The sequence below is a fragment of the Sorex araneus genome, chromosome 5, assembly GCF_027595985.1.
Source record: "Sorex araneus isolate mSorAra2 chromosome 5, mSorAra2.pri, whole genome shotgun sequence".
Taxonomy (NCBI): domain Eukaryota; kingdom Metazoa; phylum Chordata; class Mammalia; order Eulipotyphla; family Soricidae; genus Sorex; species Sorex araneus.
The window spans coordinates 85,698,340-85,722,046 of record NC_073306.1 but is presented as its reverse complement, the minus strand read 5'-3'; the positions used below and the strand labels follow the sequence as shown (position 1 = coordinate 85,722,046).

Sequence of the window (23,707 nt, the reverse complement as noted above, 5' to 3'; positions counted from 1 at the left end):
AAGCAGAGTGCTTGTGATACATCCAGCTAAGCCAAGTTCAAATACCTGATACCACATATGGACTCCCAAGCACCTCCAGGAGTGACCCCGGAGCACTGGCAGCTATACTCCTGCCACCTCCCCCCTCCCCCCACAAAAACCAGTAGACACAGTTCCCCAAACATTAATCTATAATATTTTCATTCATGTATAAAAAATAAGAAAAATAATTTTTTTATGTAGTAACAAAATTAAATGTATTAAATTTATTTTTACTTTGGAACAACACCCAGCAGTGATCAGGGCTTACTCCTAGCTCTGTGCTCAGGATCACTTCTGGCGGTGCTCAGAGGACAACATTGGGTGCTGGGGATCAAACCTGGGTCACTCACGTGCAAGGCAAAACACCCTATCCATTGTACTATCCAATCTCAAATGCATTCAATCTAAAAGAATGTTTGATTCCAGGGGCTGAAGAGATAGTACAGTTGGCAAGGTGCCTGTCTTGCCAAACGGACCCAGGTTTGATCCCAGTACATGGTCCCCTGAACACTGCCAGATGTGGCTCCCCAAGAATATTGGGGAAAATCTTTTTTTTTTTAAGCCAGGGATCAAACCCAAGACCTCAGTGCATGCAAGAACAGTGCTCTCCCACTGAGAGACATACCTAGCACTACACTCCCATATAACTATAGTCCCTGCTACAGGTCAGAGATAGTATAGCCACCATGGTGGTCTCTTTGCTTGCGGTCAACCGAGGCTTGATCCCGGCATCCCATATGGTCCCTCAAGCACCACCAGTAGTGAATCCTGAGCTCAGAGCTAGAGTAACCCCTAAGCATTTCTGGGTGTGGCTGCCCCACCAATGAAAGAAAAAAAACCACAAAAAACCAAGTGTCTCCTAGCAGTTTACTGTGTGATAGAATACTGTCTTTACAAAACTGCTCCATTCTGCTGTTGGAATTATGCATTTTACTTTCAGCTTTACTTACAAGAAAGAAAACACTAAGTAACTACCAATTTAATAGCAAAATTGCCAGTTAGTATCTGGGGCAAAGTATTCCTAGCTGTGAATTTGTTTTTATAAAATTTTTTACAAAATGATTTTTTTCAATGCTAAGGATTGAACCCAGGGCCTCACACATGCAAAACAAGAATACAATATTTGCCCTTACAGAATTTTAAAAATCAGAGCTAAATGGTAGACATAATACAGGTAAATGCCCCCTCCACCCCATACCTCCCCCCAATAAAAGGCTAAAGAGCATCACAATAGGTCATTTCAGGAAAAACAATACTTCCTTTCATAAGAAGAATATAAACAGGATTAACTGTTCTAAAACCACTTCATCTTTGGGGCCAGAGTAATTGTACAATGGGTAGGGCACTTGCCTTACAAGTGGCAGACCTGGGTACAATCCCTGGCTTCCCATATGGTCCCCTGAGTCAGCCAGGAGTGATCCCTGAGCACAGAACCAGAAGTAACCCTGAGCCCCACCAGGAGTGACCAAAAACAAACAAACCAAAAAAACTAAAAAAAAAAAAAAAAGGTACTTCATATTTATAGAAAAGAGCTCAAAAAAGTTGAGTGTGAAGTCTCTCACTGTCAGAGAAAGAACTTACATGTGGTATTAATTAACTCTAAAGGTTAGGGGCTGGGGCTGGAGCGATAGCACAGCGAGTAGGGCGTTTGCCTTGCACGCGGCCAACCCAGGTTCGATTCCCAGCATCCCATATGGTCCCCTGAGCACCGCCAGGAGTAATTCTTGAGTGCAGAGCCAGGAGTAACCTCTGTGCATCGCCAGGTGTGACCCAAAAAGCAAAAAAAAAAAAAAAAAAAAAAAAAAAAAAAAAAAAAAATAAAGGTTAGGGGCTGAGGAAATAGTTTAAAAGGCTGGAGTCACATGCCTTAATGAGCAAGACCTAGACTTGATCCCTTTGTACCACATGGTTCTCTGAGCATCACCCAGAGTGACCCCAAATACTGAGCTGTGAATTGTTCCTGTGAATGGCCCAAAGGCCCCCCTCTCACAACAGACACACACACATACAGGGAGGTTATGGACACAGGAAATGGCTCAAAGGGCTGGAGTGCATTTTGCATGCCAAAGCCTTTGGTTCAAACCCTGGCACATTATAGTCTCCCCCAGTTCCTCTACTGAGCCTACAAGACTGACCTGGGTTTGATTCCCAGCAACACATATGGTTCTGCGAACCCTGCAGGAGTGTCCCCTGAGCACAGATCCAGGAACACAGCTAGGTGTGATCCCAAACAAAACAAAGGAAGCAGTGAGACTATAGTATAAATGAAGACTTAAAATTAAGATCCAGATCATGGTTCCTGAATTTAGTTCTCTTAACAAAAATAACTTGCGGGCTGGAGTGATAGCACAGTGGGTAGGGCGTTTGCCTTGCACGCGGCCAACCCGGGTTTGAATCCCAGCATCCCATATGGTCCCCTGAGCACCGTCAGGGATGATTCCTGAGTGTATGAGCCAGGAGTGACCCCTGTGCATCGCCAGGTGTGACCCAAAACGAAAAAAAAAATAACTTGCATTCCTTAAAGATGTTGACAGGTAAAATATAAGTGGAAATCAGCTCATCTTGTAGTGCTAAAAAGGAAGAGGGGTCAGAGAGATAGTATAGGGGATAAGGTACTTGCCCTGGACACACCTGACCCTGGTTCAATTCCAGGTATGACATATAATATGGACCCCAAGCACCACGTTGATGAGCACTGCTGAGTATGGCCCAAAGAGAAAAACAAACAAACAAAAAATGACTTTTTTAGTATGGTGTCAGGGATTGAACCCAGTTCTCATACCTGCAAAACTTACCAGTGAGGGGCCGGAGCGATAGCACAGCGGGTAGGGCGTTTGCCTTGCACGCGGCTGACCCGGGTTCGATCTCCGGCATCCCATATGGTCCCCCAAGCACTGCCAGGAGTAATTCCTGAGTGCAAAGCCAGGAGTAACCCCTGAGCATCGCTGGGTGTGACCCAAAAAAGCAAAAAAAAAAAAAAAAAAAAAAAAAAAAAACCTTACCAGTGAGTCACATCTGAGGTCCCCGTGATTTTTTTTCTTTTTGGGTCACACCCAGCAATGCTCAGGGGTTACTCCTGACTCTGCACTCAGGAATTATTCCTGGTGGTGCTTGGGGGACCATATGGGATGCTGAAGATCGAACCTAGGTAAATGCCTTACCCGCTGTGCTATCACTCTGGCTCCTCCCCCATAATTATTTAGCTAAAATGGAGGCAAATCCAAAGAATACGTAACTTGACTTTTTCTCTCTGTTGATATTTTGTGGGCAGTATCAGGTGGTGCTTAGGACTTACACCTACCTCTGAACTCAGGGATCACTCCTGGTAGTGTTTAAGAGAACTTATGCATTATGCAGTGCCAGAAATTAAACCCATGTTGGCTGTATGTAAGACAAGGACCTTAACCACTCTTCTATCTTTCAGGCCCTTCCCAAAGTTGGACATGTATGAAAATCCCCAGAGAGCTTGTTGAGGGATCATTATGGAGTGTCAGGGATCAAATCTGTGTCAGCTGTGTGCAAAGCAATACTGCTATACTATCACTCCAGAGCCTAAATTTACATTTTTGGGTGATTTTTTTGTTTTTTGTTTTGGGGCCACATCCAATGATACTCAGGAGTTATTCCTGGCTCTGTGCTCCGGAATTGCTCCTGGCGGTGCTCAGGGACCATATAGGGTACAGAGGACCAAACCTGGATCGGCAGCAGCTGCAATGCAAGCTGCCCTTCCCACTGTAGTGTCACTCCAGCCCACCGATTTTACTTGTCTAACAAGCTTGTCCAATAAGCTCCTACCTAGGAGCTTGCTGTTGATACTGGTTCACAGACCACACTTTGGAAAGTACTGGTGTTATTTTCTTTACTTTTGTACTTTATGGGACATACCTGTGATTCTTGGGGTTCACCCCTAGATCTGTGCTCCAGGGTCATTCCCAGTATTCCTTGGGGGACCTTGTGCTGCTGGGGATCGAACATTGGTTTCCTCTGTATACAGCATGCACTCACTCAGCCCTCTGTCTCCCTAGTCCAAAGAAATACTGGGTTTTTTTGATTCTTTTGTTTTTGGGCCACACCTACCTGTGCTCAGGGCTTACTCCTGGCAGACCTATGGGGACCATATGTGGTGCCAAGGATAGAACTTAGGGGTGCTGCATGCAAGGCAAGTATCCTCTTTATTAGGAATCTTGCCTCAGAATTTAAAACAATTTTTTTCCTTTTTGGGTCACACCCGGCTATGCACAGGGGTTACTCCTGGCTCTGCACTCAGGAGTTACTCCTGGCGGTGCTTGGGGGACCATATGGGATGCTGGGAATTGAACCCGGGTCGGCCGCATGCAAGGCAAACTCCCTACCTGCTGTGCTATCAGTCCAGCCCCAGAAAAAAAAAAATTGTTAATCTCTTGTTATTTGAAATCAACATATTTTGTTAACCATTTACACAAGATATCTTATTCTACTAGATGAAACATACTCATACATTTATGATTCTATTTATTATTTTGCCAGAATACTTATTTGGCTAGTTAAAAGAGTACACAGTGCATTTCCCCTCAACATACCTATCTCTCGAGCAAGAATAATACTGCTGATGCGAATTGACTGGGTGGATTCAGCAATGAGTGTAGCTTTTTGGGAACACAAGGTACCGTTTTCATATAAAGGTTCAACAGTTACTGCATCATGATGGGTGGAATGCCTGCCAGAACAAAGTTCTTAAGAGTATGAAATTAAAATAGGGGTTAAAATTGGGGCCAGAGTGATAGTACAATGGGTAGAGTGCTTGCATTGCATGCAGCCAACCCATGTTTGATTTCAGCATCTCAAATGGTCCCCTCAGCACCACCAGGAAGTGATTCCTGGGTACAGTCAGGAGTAACCTCTAAGCATCACCAGGTGTGGTCCCAAAACCTAACATATATAGAATATATATATATATATATATACATATACACATATATACACATGTATGTATATATGGGTTAAAATGAACTTTTGTTTTTTGCACCCAGGTCTTCATACAGTGAATGCAGGCAGCATTGAGCTACATCCCAAGTCAAATATTAACTTTAGATAGACCAGTTTCAGCAGTCTTCCCATGTCACAGACTGTAGGCATATTTAAATGACACTCTAAAGCAGAAACACTGCTTAGGGAAGCAAGATTTAAGTGGGAGAGACTTAAAATCTTTCCCCAATGATCCTTTGGACAGTTACTGAAATATCATAGCCCTTCCTCAGTAATTGAAAATATAGTTAACTCTGCTCTCAATACTTGAAATAAAATTGAAGGGCTAGGGAGAGAGCTCAAAGGTAGGAGTGCCTGTCTGGCCTAAGCTGGGCTCTGGATTCCCTGACACAGAGGAGTGCAGGCAGGGCCCCCCAACCTTGAGAGCAATCCCCCCAAACAGAATAGATGTGCTCCCATGAATGAGTGCTAGCTTCCTCATCCTCTGGGGAATGAATTTGCACCAATCCCAGAGGCTGATCACCTAGAACAGTCTGATCATGAGCATGTAGGATAAAGAAATTGCCTACATGTGTGTGCAAAACAATAAAAATCAGCATTTCGGGACTGGATGGAAGGAAGGAATGGCTTTCACTGGGGCTGCGGCCAGGGAGAGGAGCCAACCTCGGCCACGCCACACCGCACAGGGGCCATTCCAGACGCCTCACTCGCACCATTCCCGACAACAGGAGGTGCCCTGATCATCAGTAACATTCTGAGCCACAGCACTGGAGCGAAGCGAATAAATTAAAAAAAAAAAAATCTGAGTGGGCTGGAGCGATAGCACAGCGGACAGGGCCTGCGTGCCTTGGGCGCGTCGGCCCGGACTCAAACCCGGGCATCCTACAGGGTCCTGGGGCGAGCAAGGAGGGATTCCCTAAGCGCAGAGCCAGGAGGAAGCCCTGAGCATGGCAAGGTATGGCCCCCAAACAAAAATATATAAATGAAAGGTGTTTCTGCCCCTCCCTACCGCGGCCCCCCTCTCCGGGACCCCCAGGGGGCCACGCTGCAGGTGGAGGGCTGCCCCCGACAGCGCCGTCTTGCTGGGAAGTGGGGCAGGCAGCAAAGGGGGACCCCACAGCTGGGGGGGTGCAGCAACGCCAACGTTCTGGGGGGTGGCCGGGGCCTGGGACCCCGGCCCTCACCAAGTGTAACAGCCCCTCTGCGCCTCCAGAAGGAAGGGCACGCGGCCTGGCTCCCGGCCAAAGGGCAGCAACACCTGCGGCACGTTCAGTTTGTTGGCCGGAGTCTCCAGCAAAAAGAGCTGCAGCCACAGGAGGCGGCGGAGCAACGAACTACACGCACAGGTGACGCCTCGGCGCCCGGGCGCCTCACACACCGCCATGGCGGCTGCCGATCTCACGTTCCGCTCAACTCCGCAGCGTCCGCGGCGGCGGCAGCCAATCAGCACGCGGGACGTGCCCCGCCCCGCCGCTGGGGATTGTGGGAAACCGGAGGTGAAGCCTTAGCACAAACCCTGCCACCAACCTGTAAACGCTACTTAAATACTGGGCGGCAGGTATTTTTATTTAAGGACCGCACCTTTAGTGGTCACTCCTGGTAGGGATCAGAGGATACTCTGCAGTGTAAAAGGCAAGCACCTTCCCTGCTATGTTCTCTCCTACCCAGGTAGCAGATATTTAAAAAAAATATATAAAACAAGCATAAAAATTTAAAAGAAAAAATACTTTCCTTTCCGCTTCTATCGTGACGCCTTGCCAAGGAGGGGAAAAAAAGATGCAGTAATTTCCAGTTAACATGGGTCTGTGCCCACAAATGGAAAATTTTTTTCCCAGTACATACAGCTGGGCATTGTCAAGAGAGCTGCGTCATTTTTACTGGGAAGTCAGACTCGTGTCCAGCATGAAGGCGGGAGTACAGGAAATGCCAGGCACTGTGTCTCAAAGGCAGCTTTGAAAGCTCTTTCACTCAGCCTGTCTTGAAGCATTTACCCTAGAACAACCCTTGTTAATTTCTTTCCAACTGTCCAGAGAACTACCAGATCAAAGATTGTCCCAGGGCAAATGACTGTAATCACACATAGGTATTGTCGAAGCTGTTCAAGGCTGTTGTAGAAATCCCTGATTACTAAAAATTAACATTGTTACATAGTTGGAAGACGTCAGTGCTAACCCTAAAGACGCCAGTGTTAAATGAAGCTTTGAAAGGTCAGGTGCAAGGGAGCTGGGATGTGACTCAGCAACAGATTGCATGCCTTGATTATGAGGTTGTGGGTTCTGTACCTGGTATCAAAATAACATTAAAATAACAAGAGGTTTGGCAAAGTGTTATTTCTGATCTACACAGCTACCCTGACATCTTAATTTCATTTTATGTATAAAACCAAATGATTTTCTAGGGATTTCAGAGCTATAGCTTTTTGTTTCACTTTTGTGGGACCACACCGAGCCGTGCACTCAAAGAACCTACTGTGGTGCTGGGGACTGAACCTTGTTCAGTCACCTGTAAGGCAAGCACTCTCCCGCTTCACCATAACTAAGGTCCAAACCCAGTTTTGGTCTGCCTCCAAAGTGTGTAACTCAAAATCCTGTGTCACCAGCACGAATCCTATATCAGTGGAGAAAGTACCCTTGAATTAGTAAATGAAACTCAAGTAGGACTCAAGTTTGGAGGGACTGGTTCTTTATTTCAAAAAGACACAAGTCAATTTTCAGTATCAAAACAGTTGCATTATTGGTTTCTTGGCCCAACTGGCCCCCAAAGAGGCCACACCAAAGGAGAGGGCATTTTAAGCCACGAAGCTGCGGGGTAGATGCACACTGGACAGACCTCACAGAACCTCACTTAAAAGGGGGAGTTGGGTAAGAAGGAGAGGATGTTTTCAAAGACCACACTGCAGGCCCAGACCGGGTGGTCACTGTGCCCCAACCCTAGAGAAGCAAAGTTTCAAAACAATATAAAAAGTTTTGTATATAAGCTATTCAAGATTTCTCCGGCACTAACCGATACAAAGCACAATGAGATGGCACTTTTGGAGACAGCAGCTTCAGACCCAGAAAAGGGCAATGAGATGAGTTTCATATGGCTAATCAGTGGCAATAACATTTTGTTTTTCTTTCAAGAATTCAGGAGAGCAAGTAAGTGGTCACTTCAACCTAAAAGGTACTACATGATTCATTCTGCTGGGAGAGCAGAGGGAGATGAAACGAGGATTTGGTCCCGGGTTCTCATTATCTTAATTTGAGTCACTTCTTCCTGTTGTTTTGGGGGTCACATCTGGCTGTGCTCAGGGATCACTCCTGGCAATGCTCAGGGGACCATATGGGGAGCAGGATCAGCCAGGCTGCAAGGCAAGTAAGTGCTTTACCCACTGTACTATACCTCTATGGCCCCTTGAGTCACTTCACTGGTTTAAAAGGAAAAGAAAAGAAAAGAAAAGAAAAGAAAAGAAAAGAAAAGAAAAGAAAAGAAAAGAAAAGAAAAGAAAAGAAAAGAAAAGAAAGTTTCCCAGAGATACCCTAAAGCTGGAAACCTAAACAGCACTTTTCCTTTTGGCTAACTCCTCTTAGAACCCCTTTTCTTCAGTCTGGCTAGTCCTGGTACACAGCACTGAGGTATCCCACAGTGGCACCTTTCTCTGGGCTGTATATCTCTGTAAGGCAGGCCCAGTCCTTTCCCTTCTCCACGGAGAGGGCAAAATGCAATTGGCTGGAAAGGTCCCTTCCGAAAGAGAGAAAGGATTAGACTGCTCTTCAAAACTGTGGAATGACTTGGAATGTCTTACAAAAGCTTGCTACAACAAAAAGGGGAATTACAAAATGTGTACATGACAACGTGCTTTTAAAGACACTTTGCATTGTGCTCACATTCCCTTAGATGTTGTTCCCAAAGGTGCTCTGTCTCTACCCCAAAGGGAATCTCTGGGGTAGGGGCAGAGACAGTTTGGCTGAAAACTCGGGGGGGGAGGGACAGTGAGGGAGAAAGCAGCTTTCCAGTTAAAGATCAGCCCTCGGTGAAAGGTCAGCTTCCGGTGGGCTGGCCTCAGGCGGAGTCAGGGTTGAGGGAGGAGCAGCGGCAGGGCGGGGACTCTACATCTCATTCAGGTCCAGCAGAGTCTGGTCCAGCATCCTTTGTGTACAGAGGTGCTCCTCTTTGGTGCATTTCAGTTTATCTAGTGGGGGTAAAGGAGAGATGTCACACAAACCAGAAGGGCACTTCAAGGTCCACTCAACCTCTGAGAGTTGTTCCTGCTGCGGGGAAGCACAGACAGACTGAGGAGCTGCCCTCTCCAACGCACCAGGATGCACTGAGTGCATCCCTCAGTTTGCAGGGCCTCTCGCTTGCCTGCTCAAGTTGCAGGTGAGGTGCTGCTGTACTAGCAGGGAAGGAAGGGAGCCGAGACTGAGAGGTCATTTCCTCTCCCACCCACATCCAAACACTGCTTTCAACTTAGTGTGCAGAGAGGACAGGAGCCCCTCGTGCTGCACAGGCATTCCCCACTAAGAAGGGAGAAAAATAGCTGGTGGGATAAAAGAACCCCCAAAACTAAAAGACTCATTAGAAAACAAAGCAAGAATATTACCGAACGTGTTACATATGCAAGCAAAATCTTGAGACTTTTGCAGTGCTGTAGCCTACTACCCTGTGATAAGAGGAACTTGCAATCACACCAGGAACCAGGAAAAAGTAGAAGGAAAGTGGCAGGAAGAAAACCAGCAGCTGAACATCAAGGAAAACCTACACGGCAAGCCAAGCCCTCAGACTGCTCTAGGGAGGCTGGAAAAGCAGGAAGGGGTAGAGATATAGATCCACCTAAATCCTACTTGCTTTCCTTTCCCCCAGTCAGGAGGGTCCATTCCTGGCACCGCAGATGAAGCAGTTACACCATCTTGTCAAGTCAGTTCTTTTATTGTTAGAAAACACCCATGCAAGTGAACATCTCCTACAGTAAGTGCACAACTGAAAGAGCAGCAAATAAGGAGGGGAGGGAAATTACACCAGAAAACACCCAGGCTTTTGCTCTAGAATCTTTAAAATCCCTCCCTTCATTACCCATCAGCTCTTTAAAAGGGAGAGAAACACAGTCCTGACTGTCCCAATACTATGTGAATAGGAAGTCAACGATATTCTAACAGCCTCCATTTCAGCAGCAACTTGCAAAGGGCAAAACAGTCACTTCTAAAAAGACAGTCAGCTTTTGGCTGGTGTCCAGTTCACTGGCGTGAGCAGTTAGCTCGGTTTATGGGCCCCGCCATCAGTCACACAGGTCATGCAGCGTTAGCTTCAGCTCGTTAGCGAGCAGGCGGTTTCGCTCAAGTTGGCTGTAGAGGCGCTCTGCAGCAGCAGCGGAGGAGGGGAACAAGGAGAGGAGGAAAGAGGAGGAGAAAGAGAAAAAGGGAAGGTTAGTAGAGCTCCAGAAGTGAACTTGGAGACATTCGTTCACGTTGCTGGGGTATGTGACATGCATCTGTAAGGCGTGATGGATGCCAGGGAGATTCAGAAAGAGGTTGAGAAAGAGCCAGTGCATTGGCAGAGAGACCAACAGAGGAATAAATAAGAAATTCAGACTGCCAGGCTGCTAGGACAACATGCTCAGGAGGAAAACCATCTTCTTCACAGTATTTATGCCCTGGGCTGAGTAGCCAAGTCAAATGAAGGATGCCCAAGAAAGGACTAGTCAGCTAAGACACACATGTACATCGCAGTGTTTGAAAGGACCCCAAGTGAACATTTGCCTTTTCTTCTCTAGAAGCATCAACAGAGCATTATAGGGCCCAGAGCCACTTAATCCTGCAGCTTTTCCTTTTGTGAATTTTGGGTCACAGCTGGTGCTGCTGGAGGAAGCTGTCCCAGCAGTGCTTAGCGACACTGTGGGACCAGGGATCAAATCTAGGCGTTTCACATGCAAGCAAAGCCTGCAATCAGCCCTCTGGTTTTTGGGCTATACCTGGCAGTGTTCAGGGCTTACTCCTGCCTCTGTGCTCACGAATGATTGGGGGACCATGTGGGATGTGGGGGAGCAAACCTGGGATTGAACCTGGGCCAGCCATGTGCAAAGTAATATGTCCTATCCGTTGTACTCTCTCCAGCCTCTGCCATCAGCCCTTTGAACTCTCTCTGGTTCAATACTACGTTTTCTAATGCTGCTTTTTTCAGCTGCTGGGTGACAGACCCATCAGTGTGGTCCCGCCTATCAAGACTCAACCAGTTTTCGGAGCAGAGCAATAGCACAGCAGGTGCTCAGACAAACACAAGCAAATAAAAAACTCAACCCCTTGGGGCTGGAGCAATAGTACAGCAAGGTAGGGCATTTGCCTTGCTCATGGCTGACCCGGGTTCAATTCCCAGCATCACAGATAGTCCCCTGAGCATTGCCAGGAGTAATTCCTGAGTGCAGAGCTGGGAGTAACCCCTGAGCATCGCTGGGTGTGACCCAAAAAGAAAAAAAACAAAACAAGAACAAAACCTCAACCCCTTTCTTTTGAAAAGCTTTCAGAGGGGTCAGAGAGCTAGTACATTAAGGCACCAGCAATGAAGGAGCCCTAGATTCAATCTCCAAGACCACAGATGTATCCTCTCATAATTGAGGGGCCAGACAGATGCAGGCAACACCAGTCCAATCCCAGGTACTAAATACGGTCCCTCATGCACTGCCAGGGGTCTCCTGATAAGAGCCAGAAATATCCCCCCCACATGGCCAGATATGACGGAGAACCTGCTTCTCCCCTCCAAAAAAAGTTTTGTTGACAACTGGAATAGACTTCTCTGTTGGTTGTGAAGGCCACAGCTGCTGAAGCTTAGGATCTGGTCAGGACCAGAAACAATGCTATTTACCATATGCCCAGCCTGGAGTCAACTTTGAAAACGCTTGTCATGAAACCAAGTTTTCCTAAGAACTGATAAGTCTGCTCAAAGGAGAATTTGAAAACTGGGCATGAGTGGCAGGTTTTAACTGTCAAAAGAGCTAAGAGGAATTTACAAAAAATCAGCAGGTCAGGAGTAAGGATTATTCTATATATACCATAATTATCCTAGCCAAACTGACTGAAGTCCACCATTCAGAAACACTGTAATAATCTGGCTAAGTATCCAGCAGAATGAGATTGGACCCTCTGTATTCATTGGGGTAGCCCTGACAAATGGCAGAGGTTCATATTTGCCTTCAACTCTTTTTTGTTTTGTTCGGTTTTGGAACCATATCCAGCTGTGCTCAGAGCTTACTACTAGCTCAGGGATTAGTCCTGGCAGGGTTAGGGATAGAACCCAAGTTGGGTGCATGCAAGTCAAGTCCCCTATCTGTTGTGCTATCACTCCAGCCCTGGGAACTCTCGTTTCTTAATCTTTCAGTGGCATTATCTGACATGAAGACTTTATGTGCAACTCTAATACCCATAGCCAAGGGGAGGGACTTCCACTCCTGTCCCGGGAGAAAGGGGTACTTTCATATCTTACCCCTCAAAACAGAGGGGTCATTAAGTTTTCCAGAAAAGATATCGGAACACTTTTTTTGGGGGGTGGAGAAGGGTGGCAGTCACACCTGGTGGTTCAGGGGACCATATGCAATGCTGGGGATCTAATCAGGGTTGGCCACAAGCAATTTATTTTCGCACTATCCCTCTGCCCCCGTGTGAGAGCATTTTATTACCTCACTAAAATCTAAGGACTAAATGTGATCAAAAGATAAATGCTATTGTTCTGTCACCTTGAACTCAGGCTACTATGTGGTGTGCACACGAGACCGTGTGAGAGCATGCACAAGCATTCTGCCATCAAGCTACAACCTGTGATATGACTTCTAATTCTGCTATCTCTACAGACAAGATTTTTTTGTTTTAGGGTCATACCCTGTGATGCTGAGGGCTTACTCCTGGCTCTGCACTCAGGAATCACTCCTAGCGATGCTCAAGGGACCATAATGGGATGCTGGGGATCAAACTCGGATTGGCTGCATGCAAGGCAAACACCCTACCCGCTATACTATCACTTCAGCCCCAGACAAAATATTTTGGAACACATCTCAGCTCATTCAAGTTTTGTGTTCCCTAAAAAAGGGCAAAATCAGGAAGTCAGCGGGACAGTACAATGGGTAAGGCATTGGCACATGGCCGATTCAGGTTTGATCCATGGCACCCGATTTGGTCTAACCCTTTCCTGTTATTGGAGGGCGAGATGGTAGGGGGGGTGTTGGTAAGGACACACCCAGCTGTGGTCCAGAATTAGTCCTATGGCACTCAGAGGTATAACAGGTGATGCTGGGGGTCAAACTGGAGTCAACTGCATGCAGGGCAAGTATTTTTTTTTTTTTGGGGGGGGCGGGGGCAGGGCAGCACATCCACAAGTACTCAGGGCTCTGTACTCAGGAATCATCTCTGGGTAGGGTCAGGGGGCCATATGGAGTGTTGTGGAACTCAGGTCAGTCACCTGAAGTAGGCAAGCACCTTAATTTAATCTCTGTACTATCTCTGGCCCCTCTCCCTAATCTTTCATCAGTCATTCATACTTATTTCTCTTTTAAGATCTTTTCTGAAGGCCAAAGTTAATTTCTTCTACTTTTTTTTTTTTTAACCTGATTTACTTTAGGGTCTCTACAAGCAATGTTCCGGGTCTAAGTCCTGGCTCATGCCTGCAGAAACCATGCAGTACTAGGAACTGAACCAGAACCAGGGCTCCTGCATGCAAAGAAAAAGCTGATAGCCCTCTGAGCTATCTCTTCAGTCCATCGATACCTTCAACTTCAAAATAAAATATCTTACTTACTAACCATTCATCTTAGCTCTTTTCATCTATATACATATATAAGTATAACCTCCACAATTTAAAAATAAAACCCGTGGGATATAAAGGAACATACTAAGGAAACAAAAATGGTCAAAATCACAGAACTGGAGATTCTGTCTATAGAACTGAGCTTATGTGGGAGGAGAGGGGACTGGGAGGAGTCCTGTGACAGTTGTGGAAGGGAGGGACTCTCTGATGATGGGTATGGCACTGGAATGAAGTATACATAAAAAATATGATTAATGGTATCATAAACCCGGCTAGGTCACTTTAAAAAATTTATTAGAGGGGGTTGGAGCGATAGGACAACGTGTAGGGCGTTTGCCTTGCATGTGGCCGACCCGAGTTTGATTCCAGCATCCCATATGGTCCCCCAAGCACAGCCAGGAGTAACTCTTGTGCATTGCCAGGTATGACCCAAAAAGAAAAAAAAAAGTAATAGAATTTTGCTATCCAATGCAGTGTACTCTAGCCAGGGAAGTTAAAACAAAAAAAAAAATTTGAGGAGGTTCCTCCCAAGCAGTGCTTGGGGTGGCATGCAGTTCTGGGGATACAACTTGAGGTCTTCATATGCCAGGCATGTGCTCCAATTTCTCTCAGCTATTGCCTGAGCCCTGTAAGCAAATTTAGATGGGTGGCTAAACTGGATCAATTGTATGATGATGATACATAAACGTTAATTTATAAGGCTGTACACCTGATACCTGTTATAAACCCATGTTCATTCATTAAAAATTTTTTTTAAAAAATGAGGGGCCAGGAAGATGACTCCTGGAGTGTACACCTGGAATGTGGCAGTCTGATGGTTCCCAATGTGTCCAAGTAACACGTCACTGAGAACTGAACCGTCCTTAGGCTGCAGGGCAGGCCCAGCATGCTGGGAGTGACCTCCAGGAACCTGAACACTGCTGGTGAGGTCCAAGGAACAATGAAACTAAAGTTATAAAATTAAAACATTAGCTCCTCAATAACACTAACATTTTACATATTCAACCACATCTGCCTAGCAGCACTAACCCAAGCCATCCTTATTGTTTTGGGGACTTTTTTTGGGGGGAAGGGGGGACGGGGGCTACTTAGGGCTTACTCCTGGCTTTGCATTCAGGGCTGGTCTTATGGGATGCCAGAGATCAAATCCACGTCGGCCACATGCAAGACAAGTGCCCTACCTGCTGTACTATTGTTCCTCTTGTTTGTTTTTTGCTTTTTGGATCACACCCGGCAATGCACAGGGGTTACCTCCTGGCTCACGCACTCAGGAGTTACTCCTGGCGATACTTGGGGGACCATATGGGATACTGGGAATCGAACCCGGGTCAGCCATGTACAAGGCAAATGCCCTACCCGCTGTGCTATCACTTCAGCCCCACTTAATGTTTTATTTATTTTTTTGCTTTTTTTTCTAGATCACCCGGCGATGCACAGGGGTTACTCCTGGCTCTGCACTCAGGAGTTACTCCTGGCGATACTTGGGGGACCATATGGGATGCTGGGAATCAAACCCGGGTCAGCCGCGTGCAAGGCAAATGCCCTACCCGCTGTGCTATTGCTCCAGCCGCCCCCCCCACTTGTTGTTTTTATTTCCATGAATTTTCCTGCTTTTCAAAACATAACTCCTCTAATGGAATGCTCAAATGTTCCCTCAAGTTACTACAGTATCCATGACAGAATCTCAACTTTAGGTAACTTCCTCCCCAATCTGTTAAAGTTGTGAACTATTAGGAATCGCTGAGGGGAGAGGAACGGTACGAGGAGCAAGGTGCCTGCTAATTAGCTCACACTGCATAGGGTCTCCTGAGCCCCGTGAGTCATGATCCCTGAGCAAAGAACCAGCAAGCAGTAAGCCCTGGGCATGGCTGCATATGACCCCCCCCCCCCAAGTCAAGAGAAAGGTGGGGAGGGGAAGCAATAAATCACTTAATCCTTAACCCACCCAACCCTTTTATATTGACAGCCACAGAGTAGTGAGCAGCATATGGTTCTGGGGATCAAACCCAAGGTGTATGTACTCAAACCACACACTCCCATAGCCGTTCCTCAATTTTTTATTTTTTAGAGGACCACACAGTACTAGGAACTGAACCTAGGTCTCCAAGCATGAGAAGCATGTACTCCAGCCCTTTGAAATATCTGTGGATGCTCCCTAAGCCCCACACTCACACATCATAGTCTTTAACTTTGGTGCTAAATTAGGTTTTTCCTTCTATTAGGGGGCCATACTCAGCGGTGTCAGGAGACCAACTGGGGCAAGGAATCAATTCTGATTCTTACACATTCCAGCCTGCCAGGCACCAAACTGGTTCTTTTATGCTATTCAGGCCAGAATATACCCTTGTTCAAAATCTCTAATATCCACAAAATAAAATTAAAACTCCCAGATTTCAGACTCTCTAAAACCTATTTTATAATCATGAAATCCTTCTCATTTTTCACTTCTCAGTGGAAGTGCTTAATATTCACTTTCCTCTAACAGAATCCCATTTGTGAAAAAAATCCATTCTTGAAAGTCAGTAAAAATGAAGAGGCAACATGTTTGTTTGGGGGGATGGTAACCACACCCAGTAGTGCCACACCCACAGGTGCCAAGAATGGAACCAGGGATGCGATTTGCAAAGCAAGGGCCTTAAGCCCAGCCCTGTCCTGTCCTCTCCAGCAAGCACTGCTTACCTGCCATGCCTCCTTCTGAATCTTTACTAATAATCCATAAGAGAATCTCTTCCCACACCCTCAAATCACATAACATACAGTTAGTTACTTCTGGCACTTAAGCATCATCTTTGTCTTTAAGTATATGTTCTGTCTCTTCCTAGACCGAGCAACCTGAGGTAGGTAACTCCATATCTACCTGTCTCCTCCTCAAACCTTTGTGTCTAAAAGTTTTAAGTGTCAGCTAAGTGCATGAATCTGAGCCCAGGAAGATAACCCAATAGATTGTGCGCATGCACTGCCATGTGGTAGGCCTGGGTTCAGTCCCTGAGCACAGAGAAAAAGGTGCTACTGAGCACCACCGGATGTGGCCCCCAAAACGAAACTAAAACCACAAAAGCCAGTCCTCCCTGGAGCCCAGGGCTTGCTCTTCAAGCACCCGTGTCCTTCCTTGAACATGTATCTTGCTTGTCTCTGTTTCTTTCCTTGCCTTTTCCACTCTGGAGAAACTGTGTTTTCTACTGAACACATACTTCTTTTCTCTCCCTTCACATCTTTATTTTTTTGGGTGGTTGTTGTTTGGGCCCAGCCAGTGGTACTCAAGGGCTTACTCCTGGCTCTGCACTCAGGGGTCACTCCTGGTGGGCTAGAAGGGCCACATGGGGTGCTGGTGATCAAACCTGGGTCAGCGGCATGCAAGAGAAAAACCCTACCTGCTGTACTATCACTCTGGCCAATCCTGTCACACATTTTTAAGTAAGTTTCAATAAAAACTATCTTGTTTCATCCAAAAAAAAAAAAAAAAGGGTGTATTTTCTCTGCTGAGACACTGAAGAGCTGAGTGCATGACACCTAGGTGCTTGGATAAGTACAAAAGCTCCATGACCTCCACTGAATCACCTGTGTAATGCAGAATGGGGTAAGACTTTGCAGACTGACATTTAATTCTACAATATAAAGCAATGATTTTTCTAGTGGAAACTAACCACATTTCTTTATATAATAAATGTATGTAATAAATCATTATTACCTTGTATACCTTATTTGCAATATGCATAAACTGGCTATTTTCATTTTTTCCATTGACCTTCTATCCTGTCTCACATTCCACTGTTAACACTGTAGCAGGCAAATGAAATGGTAGTGAGCCTCAAATATGGAACAGAAGTTTGCAAAAGGAAACATAAAACTTTGGAAAATTCTGTACACTGTATTTCTGTGACTCAGAATGACGCAGGCAGTCAATGTTGGTGGTAATACAGTTGGGGACAGCACGTTCTCTGAAATCACTGGTGAAAGGGTCAAGACTGTGTATTGGGAAGGATTTCAATGGTTTGACACCTCACTACTGTATTAAAAGAGGAAAATCTGAGGACAAAATAGAAACATTCCAGGTGGGATTATTTTACGAGACAAGGACGAAAACCATCTTTTTTTTTAGCATGAGTACAAAGACCAGAACTCCTGAGTCCACACTCAAGATAGGTAAGCCAAGAAAAAAATAGACACACACACATGGATTTGATTATCTAAGTCAGAAGAGAGTGTCCACGAGAGCTGTCCCCCATGTCATACCCATAGTGCTCCTCTCTCACAGACAGCAGCAGCTTTGTCAATAACACAACTGAAGAGGGGGGTGAGGCTTCTGGATTTTTAACATTTTAATTTGGGGTGGGGGTGAAAGAGGAAACATAAATTGCTTCTTGCCTCCCCCCAATCCCTATAACCTTGGGGACCAGCCAGGCCAACCCAAGCAGAATCCAGAATGAGTGGGTCGTTGGATTCCCCGAGGAAGGGGGGCAGATCCACAACAGAGCAGAAACAGTGAGTTATCTGTGTGAGAAAGTACAGAAACTACAGGTGAGAACTTGCATGATCCCGATAGTAATCTGGGAGAAGAAGAAAGAGGAAGAGGAAGAGGAAGAGGTGGCAGCAGGAAAGACGAAAGAGAACCAGACATTACAGCCTGAATTATTTGGCTTCTTTTCAGCGTTAGTGGAAAAGACACAAAAAGGCAGATTAGCATCAAGGACCCAAACCACAGCAAACAGATGAAGCTCCCAATAACTCTTTGGTGCTTTTTACCACTTGGCATGCTCTGGGATTCAGCTCAATCTTGAGGCAAACATGCCATTTCCAATTGCAGATGTTTTTCCTGCACTTTAAGCAGGGCACAAATCAAATATATCCAGGCAATGTCAGTGTTGTGATCAATATATGTGGGCCTAAGTCCCTGGGCCCAGTTGGTCTTTAGCTGTATGAGAAAATGATTCTATCTTCAGTATTACTTCTGAAACTAAATTTGGAAGACAAAACGTGCTGTGTTGAAAGAACTCTAAATTCAAAACCAATAAATGACATGTGGATCAAGATTCTAACCGTCCTGGCTTTTGCCAACAAGTAACCAGCACCAATACTTTAAAAAATAAAGGTGGGGATTCTAGTTTCTAGAAGACAAAACCAAAGCGCACACACTGCATGGCCAACGGCCTGTACCCGACACCCACCCACAAGCCAAGATCCCAGCCCCACTCTGCTGTCAGATAGTTACATAGAGGTCATGTCATTGAGGGCGTGGTCCAGCTCCTCGCTAATGGCCTTGTACTTCAGTTTCTGGGCATAGAGCTCATCTGGGCAGGCACAGGAACCACGGGGAAGAACGAGGGGACAGAGTCAAAGGTATCAGAAGCAGATGAAGAGAGGGAATCATTAGAAATTAGGGAAAGTCTGACTGTGGTTCTAATACCACAGTTAAGAGAACATTTATACTGATAGCCATAACTAGATCCAATGTCCCCAGGGTTAATGGGGCGGGCTTCTTAACAGCTGACTGGAGAAGGGTTGAGAATGTGTTCTCGAATACAACTAGAAATCCCTATTACAAAGGCACACCTACTCTTCCCCCGACCCCAGTGAGCCCTTCCTCACAGCGATAATGTTCAATTTAACGAAAGTCCAAGGAGCAAGGAGCCTTCACTGCTCAAAAACATCTTCTCTGTCTTACCAAGTGTGATCAGTGATCCTGGCTCCTGTGCTCTACAGTTTGAATCCCAAACTCTCCGGAAGAGTATCCTGCTACCCTTTACATATCAAGGACCTCTGGGCGTTCTCAAAGACAAACACACTTTCCCTTAACAGGATGGACCCTGTTCTCCAAAGAAGGGGGAGAGGGATAGCCAGGAAGTACTTGGTACTGGCAGCCAAGGCACGTATGTATCTCTTAAGTTCCCCACAACTTAAGTGTTGAACCAAAGGGACAACCACAAGTAGCCAAGAGCTGTCACATGTTCTGGCCACCTTCTCAAAGTGCAGTTGTGATTTCAGGGTAGAGATAGATGAATAGAACCAATAGTCTGGAGGTGAATGCAGTCACTGCTAGCTTCCTTCAAAGGAAGTAAACAAATTCCAGACCAGGTAAAGGCCAATGAAAGAAAATCTTAAAACCTTAAAAAACCTACAGGACAGGGCACAGGGTGCTACCAAGTCACTACCAATTCCTTTTGTGCACAGGGAGAGAGACTAATGTCAATATGCTTCCTCCATCGTTTCCTATTATAATCGCTCTCCTGGGCTCCGTACCTTCCAAATCATCAATTGTCTTTTCCAGCTTGGCTACCGATCTCTCAGCAAACTCAGCACGGGTCTCTGCCTGGGGGAGACAAGAAACCAGTCAGAATCAGCGATGAACAAGACAAATAAAGAAGGATCAATTCTATACCTTTCAAAACCAAAGCCAGCCAGGGGCTGGAGCAATAGCACAGCGGGTAGGGCGTTTGCCTTGCACGCGGCAGACCCGGGTTCGATTCCCAGCATCCCATATGGTCCCCTGAGCACCGCCAGGAGTGATTCCTGAGTGCAAAGCCAGGAGGTAACCCCTGTGCAATGCCGGGTGTGACCCAAAAAGAAAAAAAAAAAAAAACCAAAGCCAGCCAAAGACCAAACTATAGCCAGAGATATAACTTTTAAATATTTCAGTCCTTCTCCCCTATAATTCATACCTCCTCAACTCACCTCCTTGAGTTTATCAGTAAGAATCTTTATCTCTTCTTCATATTTATCTTCTTTTTGAGAATACTGTAAGAGAGGCAGAATAAAAATTTCAGAGTAGAAAGTACCTGCACAGACACTGCCCCCCTCCCTACATTTACTCATACTTTTGGATTTTATTCTCACACTTCTGGAGTATCCATTTGGATTTTATGTACTAAAAGATCCATGAGGTAGAGCAAGACCCATTTCCGGACAAGTCTTTAAAACGCCCAAATCCATATCCCTAAAGCCAGGAGCCCTCGATTAGAATATGGTCAGTTTTCTTTTTTTTTTCTAAATGGACCTCTGATCTTGTTTAGACAGAACTGGGGAGACATTTGTTGAGTTCTCCCTCTTCATTAGAGGAGTCTCACGTGACTGTGGCAGCCCCACATGGTAGTAAAGAGAAGCCATCTGTCTCACTAGGTCTAAGATCTGATACAATTTGCTGCCCCATCTGTCTGTCAGAAAACTCAAGAGAACCCACACCTACTGCTATTCTTTCTATATAGCAATATCAACTTTAACCTGAGACCAGGAAGTCATTTGAGCTAAAGCACTCAAGTGCACAGGAATTAGCATTAGATCTGTAGTATGGACCAAGGGCAGATGGAGGTAGGACACTTCTCCCTGGACTATAAGGAATGGGTGTCTGCAGCCATTTCACCCAGGCAGGGCTGGGCCCAGGCCCCAACACCTGTCACTTTCACAAACCAGCCCCTACCTTCTCCGCCTGGGCCTCAAGAGACTTGAGGTTGTTGGTGACATTCTTCAGCTCCTCCTCCAGCTCAGAACACTTACTGTGAATATTTTAAATACCGCAGGAGAGGAAAGGGGAGAAGAAGAGAATAAAAAAAAAGGGGGGGAGAGAGACATACAGACATGAATTGAACCTATATGTAGAGAGAGTGTTGAAAGGCTACGGGGGAAAAGAGAAGTTCCGGGTAATCTGAGCAAGCATCACCCTCCCCCCTCTGCCATCGACCATATCAGGAGCTGGGCCCTCCTGGGTGAGGACTCGAAATGTTTGCATTACTAATAAAGAAAAGGCCTGCAAGAAATCCCTTCAGGGAATGAGTCCTAACTCCGACCTCAGGTGGAGGTGGGGACAGACGCCCAGCCCCAGTAGGGCCCCAAGTCCCCCAAGGGAAAGAGAGACCCTGTTGGAGAAGCAGGTGACTGGGAAAGAAGAGATGAAAGGTGGTAAGAGAGTGGAGGAGAGTGGAGCATTCCATGAGGAGACGAGAAAGCACTCGGTACATCACCAGTGGAGGGGAGGCAGCTGCAATACAAAACCAAACCAAACAGAACCACACTGCACACAGAACCACTCTGGGTCTAAGGTTAGTACCTTTTCCTCAGCAGCACTCAGACACTTCAGGTTCTGGTCCATCAGTCTGATCTGCTCATCCATCTCTCGGCAACGGCTGTTAGTGATAGTCACAGGGGGATCGCAACAAGCCAGGTTGTGGAGGGAGAAAGGTCAAAAAAGGGAACACAGCAAGAAAACAAGCAGCAAAATGGAAGGAGAAAAAAAAAATCAAAAAAATGGGGAAAAACACGCCAAACACCACCATGGTCATGATATGTCATGTCTGGGAGAGGGGATGCCAGGGAAGCACACATATCTATGCATCAGCACTGACTTTGTTATACAAGGCCCAGGAGGTGCCAATAAGGGGCATTTCACATCTGCCTCTTCCCTAATGTCCCCCAGCACACTGACAAGTGGGAAAAAGAGACTAGAGCTTAAGGCACCTCAATACCTCAAGGGACCTTGTCACATCCCAGGACCCAGGAGGGCTATCCAGTTAATAGTTCACCCTCTTATTAATCTCTTTGACTCCCAACTTGTACACCACCCCCCCCCCATCAATACCCCAACAACAGTATAAAAGTCTCATGTGTCCCTGGTCCTTAGTCAAGACAGTTAAGAAAGCCCCAAACCGCTCTCGGGGCCTCAAGAAGAACCAGCGATGGCTCCCATGCTCTAGGCCCTGTGTAACAAGGTTGAAGGAAAGCTAGTGTCCAAGCCAAACATTCGTGCCCACGCCAAAGGGAAAGGGATAAATGGCTTAAGATCTGGGGAGCAAGATACTCACGACTCGGCCAGCTCAGCCCGCTCCTCTGTGCGTTCCAAGTCGCCCTCAATAATCACCAACTTACGAGCCACCTACAAGAGAAGGTGAGGCAGAGCTCAGTAAGCCAGAGGGGTCATACTCTCCCCTTATTCTTCTGGCCCGTCCACTCATTTCTTGGTGGTACAGGGAGAGTTGGAGACTGGGTCTCTCACAACCAAGGCCAGCATTCTACCACGAAGCTCCAATACCAGACCTAGCTCTCTTGAAGAGTCTGGGACAGCTGATGACAGAATACAGAGAACTCGAGCCTCACCTCTTCATACTTCCGGTCTGCCTCTTCTGCAATATGCTTAGCTTCTTTAAGTTGAATTTCCTGAAGTTCCATTTTTTCTTCATCTTTTAAAGCTCGGTTTTCAATGACCTTCATCCCTCTGGGAGAAACGACAAGAACAAACATGGCACACACACCCTTCAAGGAACCTTCTGTAGCCCGTTCTTCCTGGGCATGTCCCAATGCCCTACCCCTTCGTTCAATTGTTTTCAGACTTCACAAACACATATACAAGTACACAGTTAAGAAATTAAACATTTAAGCACATAATCTGAGGCCATAAAGCAAAAAGCAGAAGTCTCCTCATTTCTGGACCCCCTCAGGCAATATGCAAAATCCTTCCGGAAATATTTTGTATAGAAAATAAAGGCAAAAAAAAAAAAAAAAAGAAAAAAGCCTCATGGTGACCTCTCCACCTCTACAGGCATTGTATACCACAATGCTTGCACTGCTTCAGAAATTGGGCACTGCTCAGTAATGATATACTCAAAACTGCTGCATTCCGTCCCAGCTGCACAGGGTTAACATGCTCCAAAAAGAAACGTGAACTCATGCAGTGGCCCCACACATCTTTATGAGATCAATTCTTAGGTATAAGGCACAGATTGCCAACAAAAGAGAGTGGTGATTTCTCAACCCTGAGTACATTTTCAAAACATTAATATCCAGGTCTCTCTTGTGAACAATCAAGGTGTGATGGAATCCAGGCGTTCTAACACTTTAGAATTCCCCAATGATCCCCATTTCTCACTCCTACGATTCTAATGGTGCACAAGCAGGGTTCAAAGAGCTTGTCGAACTCCTTGTTGAACTCCTAATCCCCATCAGAAGTTAATTCATGAGTGCAGAGACAAGA

At 46.0% G+C, this 23,707-nt stretch overlaps 2 protein-coding genes across 13 annotated transcripts in view; both read right to left on the bottom strand.

Moving 5' to 3' along the window:
* Positions 1–6,370, bottom strand: part of NUP210L (nucleoporin 210 like) — a 102,262-nt gene extending 95,892 nt beyond the window's left edge. The window contains 2 exon segments of the mRNA XM_055139913.1: positions 4,581–4,717; positions 6,171–6,370. Coding sequence (XP_054995888.1) covers positions 4,581–4,717; positions 6,171–6,370 — 337 coding nt within the window.
* A 1,276-nt stretch (positions 6,371–7,646) lies between these two features.
* The window catches only part of TPM3 (tropomyosin 3), a 36,434-nt gene continuing 20,373 nt past the window's right edge, over positions 7,647–23,707 (bottom strand). For 2 of the 12 annotated variants that reach the window (XM_004619248.3, XM_004619250.2), the window contains 6 exons: positions 22,834–22,951; positions 22,542–22,612; positions 21,791–21,866; positions 20,422–20,484; positions 19,990–20,059; positions 7,647–9,157 (listed from right to left, as the gene is read on the bottom strand). In XM_004619248.3, coding sequence (XP_004619305.3) covers positions 9,075–9,157; positions 19,990–20,059; positions 20,422–20,484; positions 21,791–21,866; positions 22,542–22,612; positions 22,834–22,951 — 481 coding nt within the window. In that variant the 3' untranslated portion in view covers positions 7,647–9,074. Of the gene's footprint in view, positions 9,158–9,875; positions 10,321–18,957; positions 19,041–19,989; positions 20,060–20,421; positions 20,485–21,163; positions 21,240–21,790; positions 21,867–22,541; positions 22,613–22,833; positions 22,952–23,707 lie in introns of those variants that run through there. The other 10 variants (XM_055138542.1, XM_004619252.2, XM_055138543.1 and 7 more) reach the window with 6 other exon arrangements.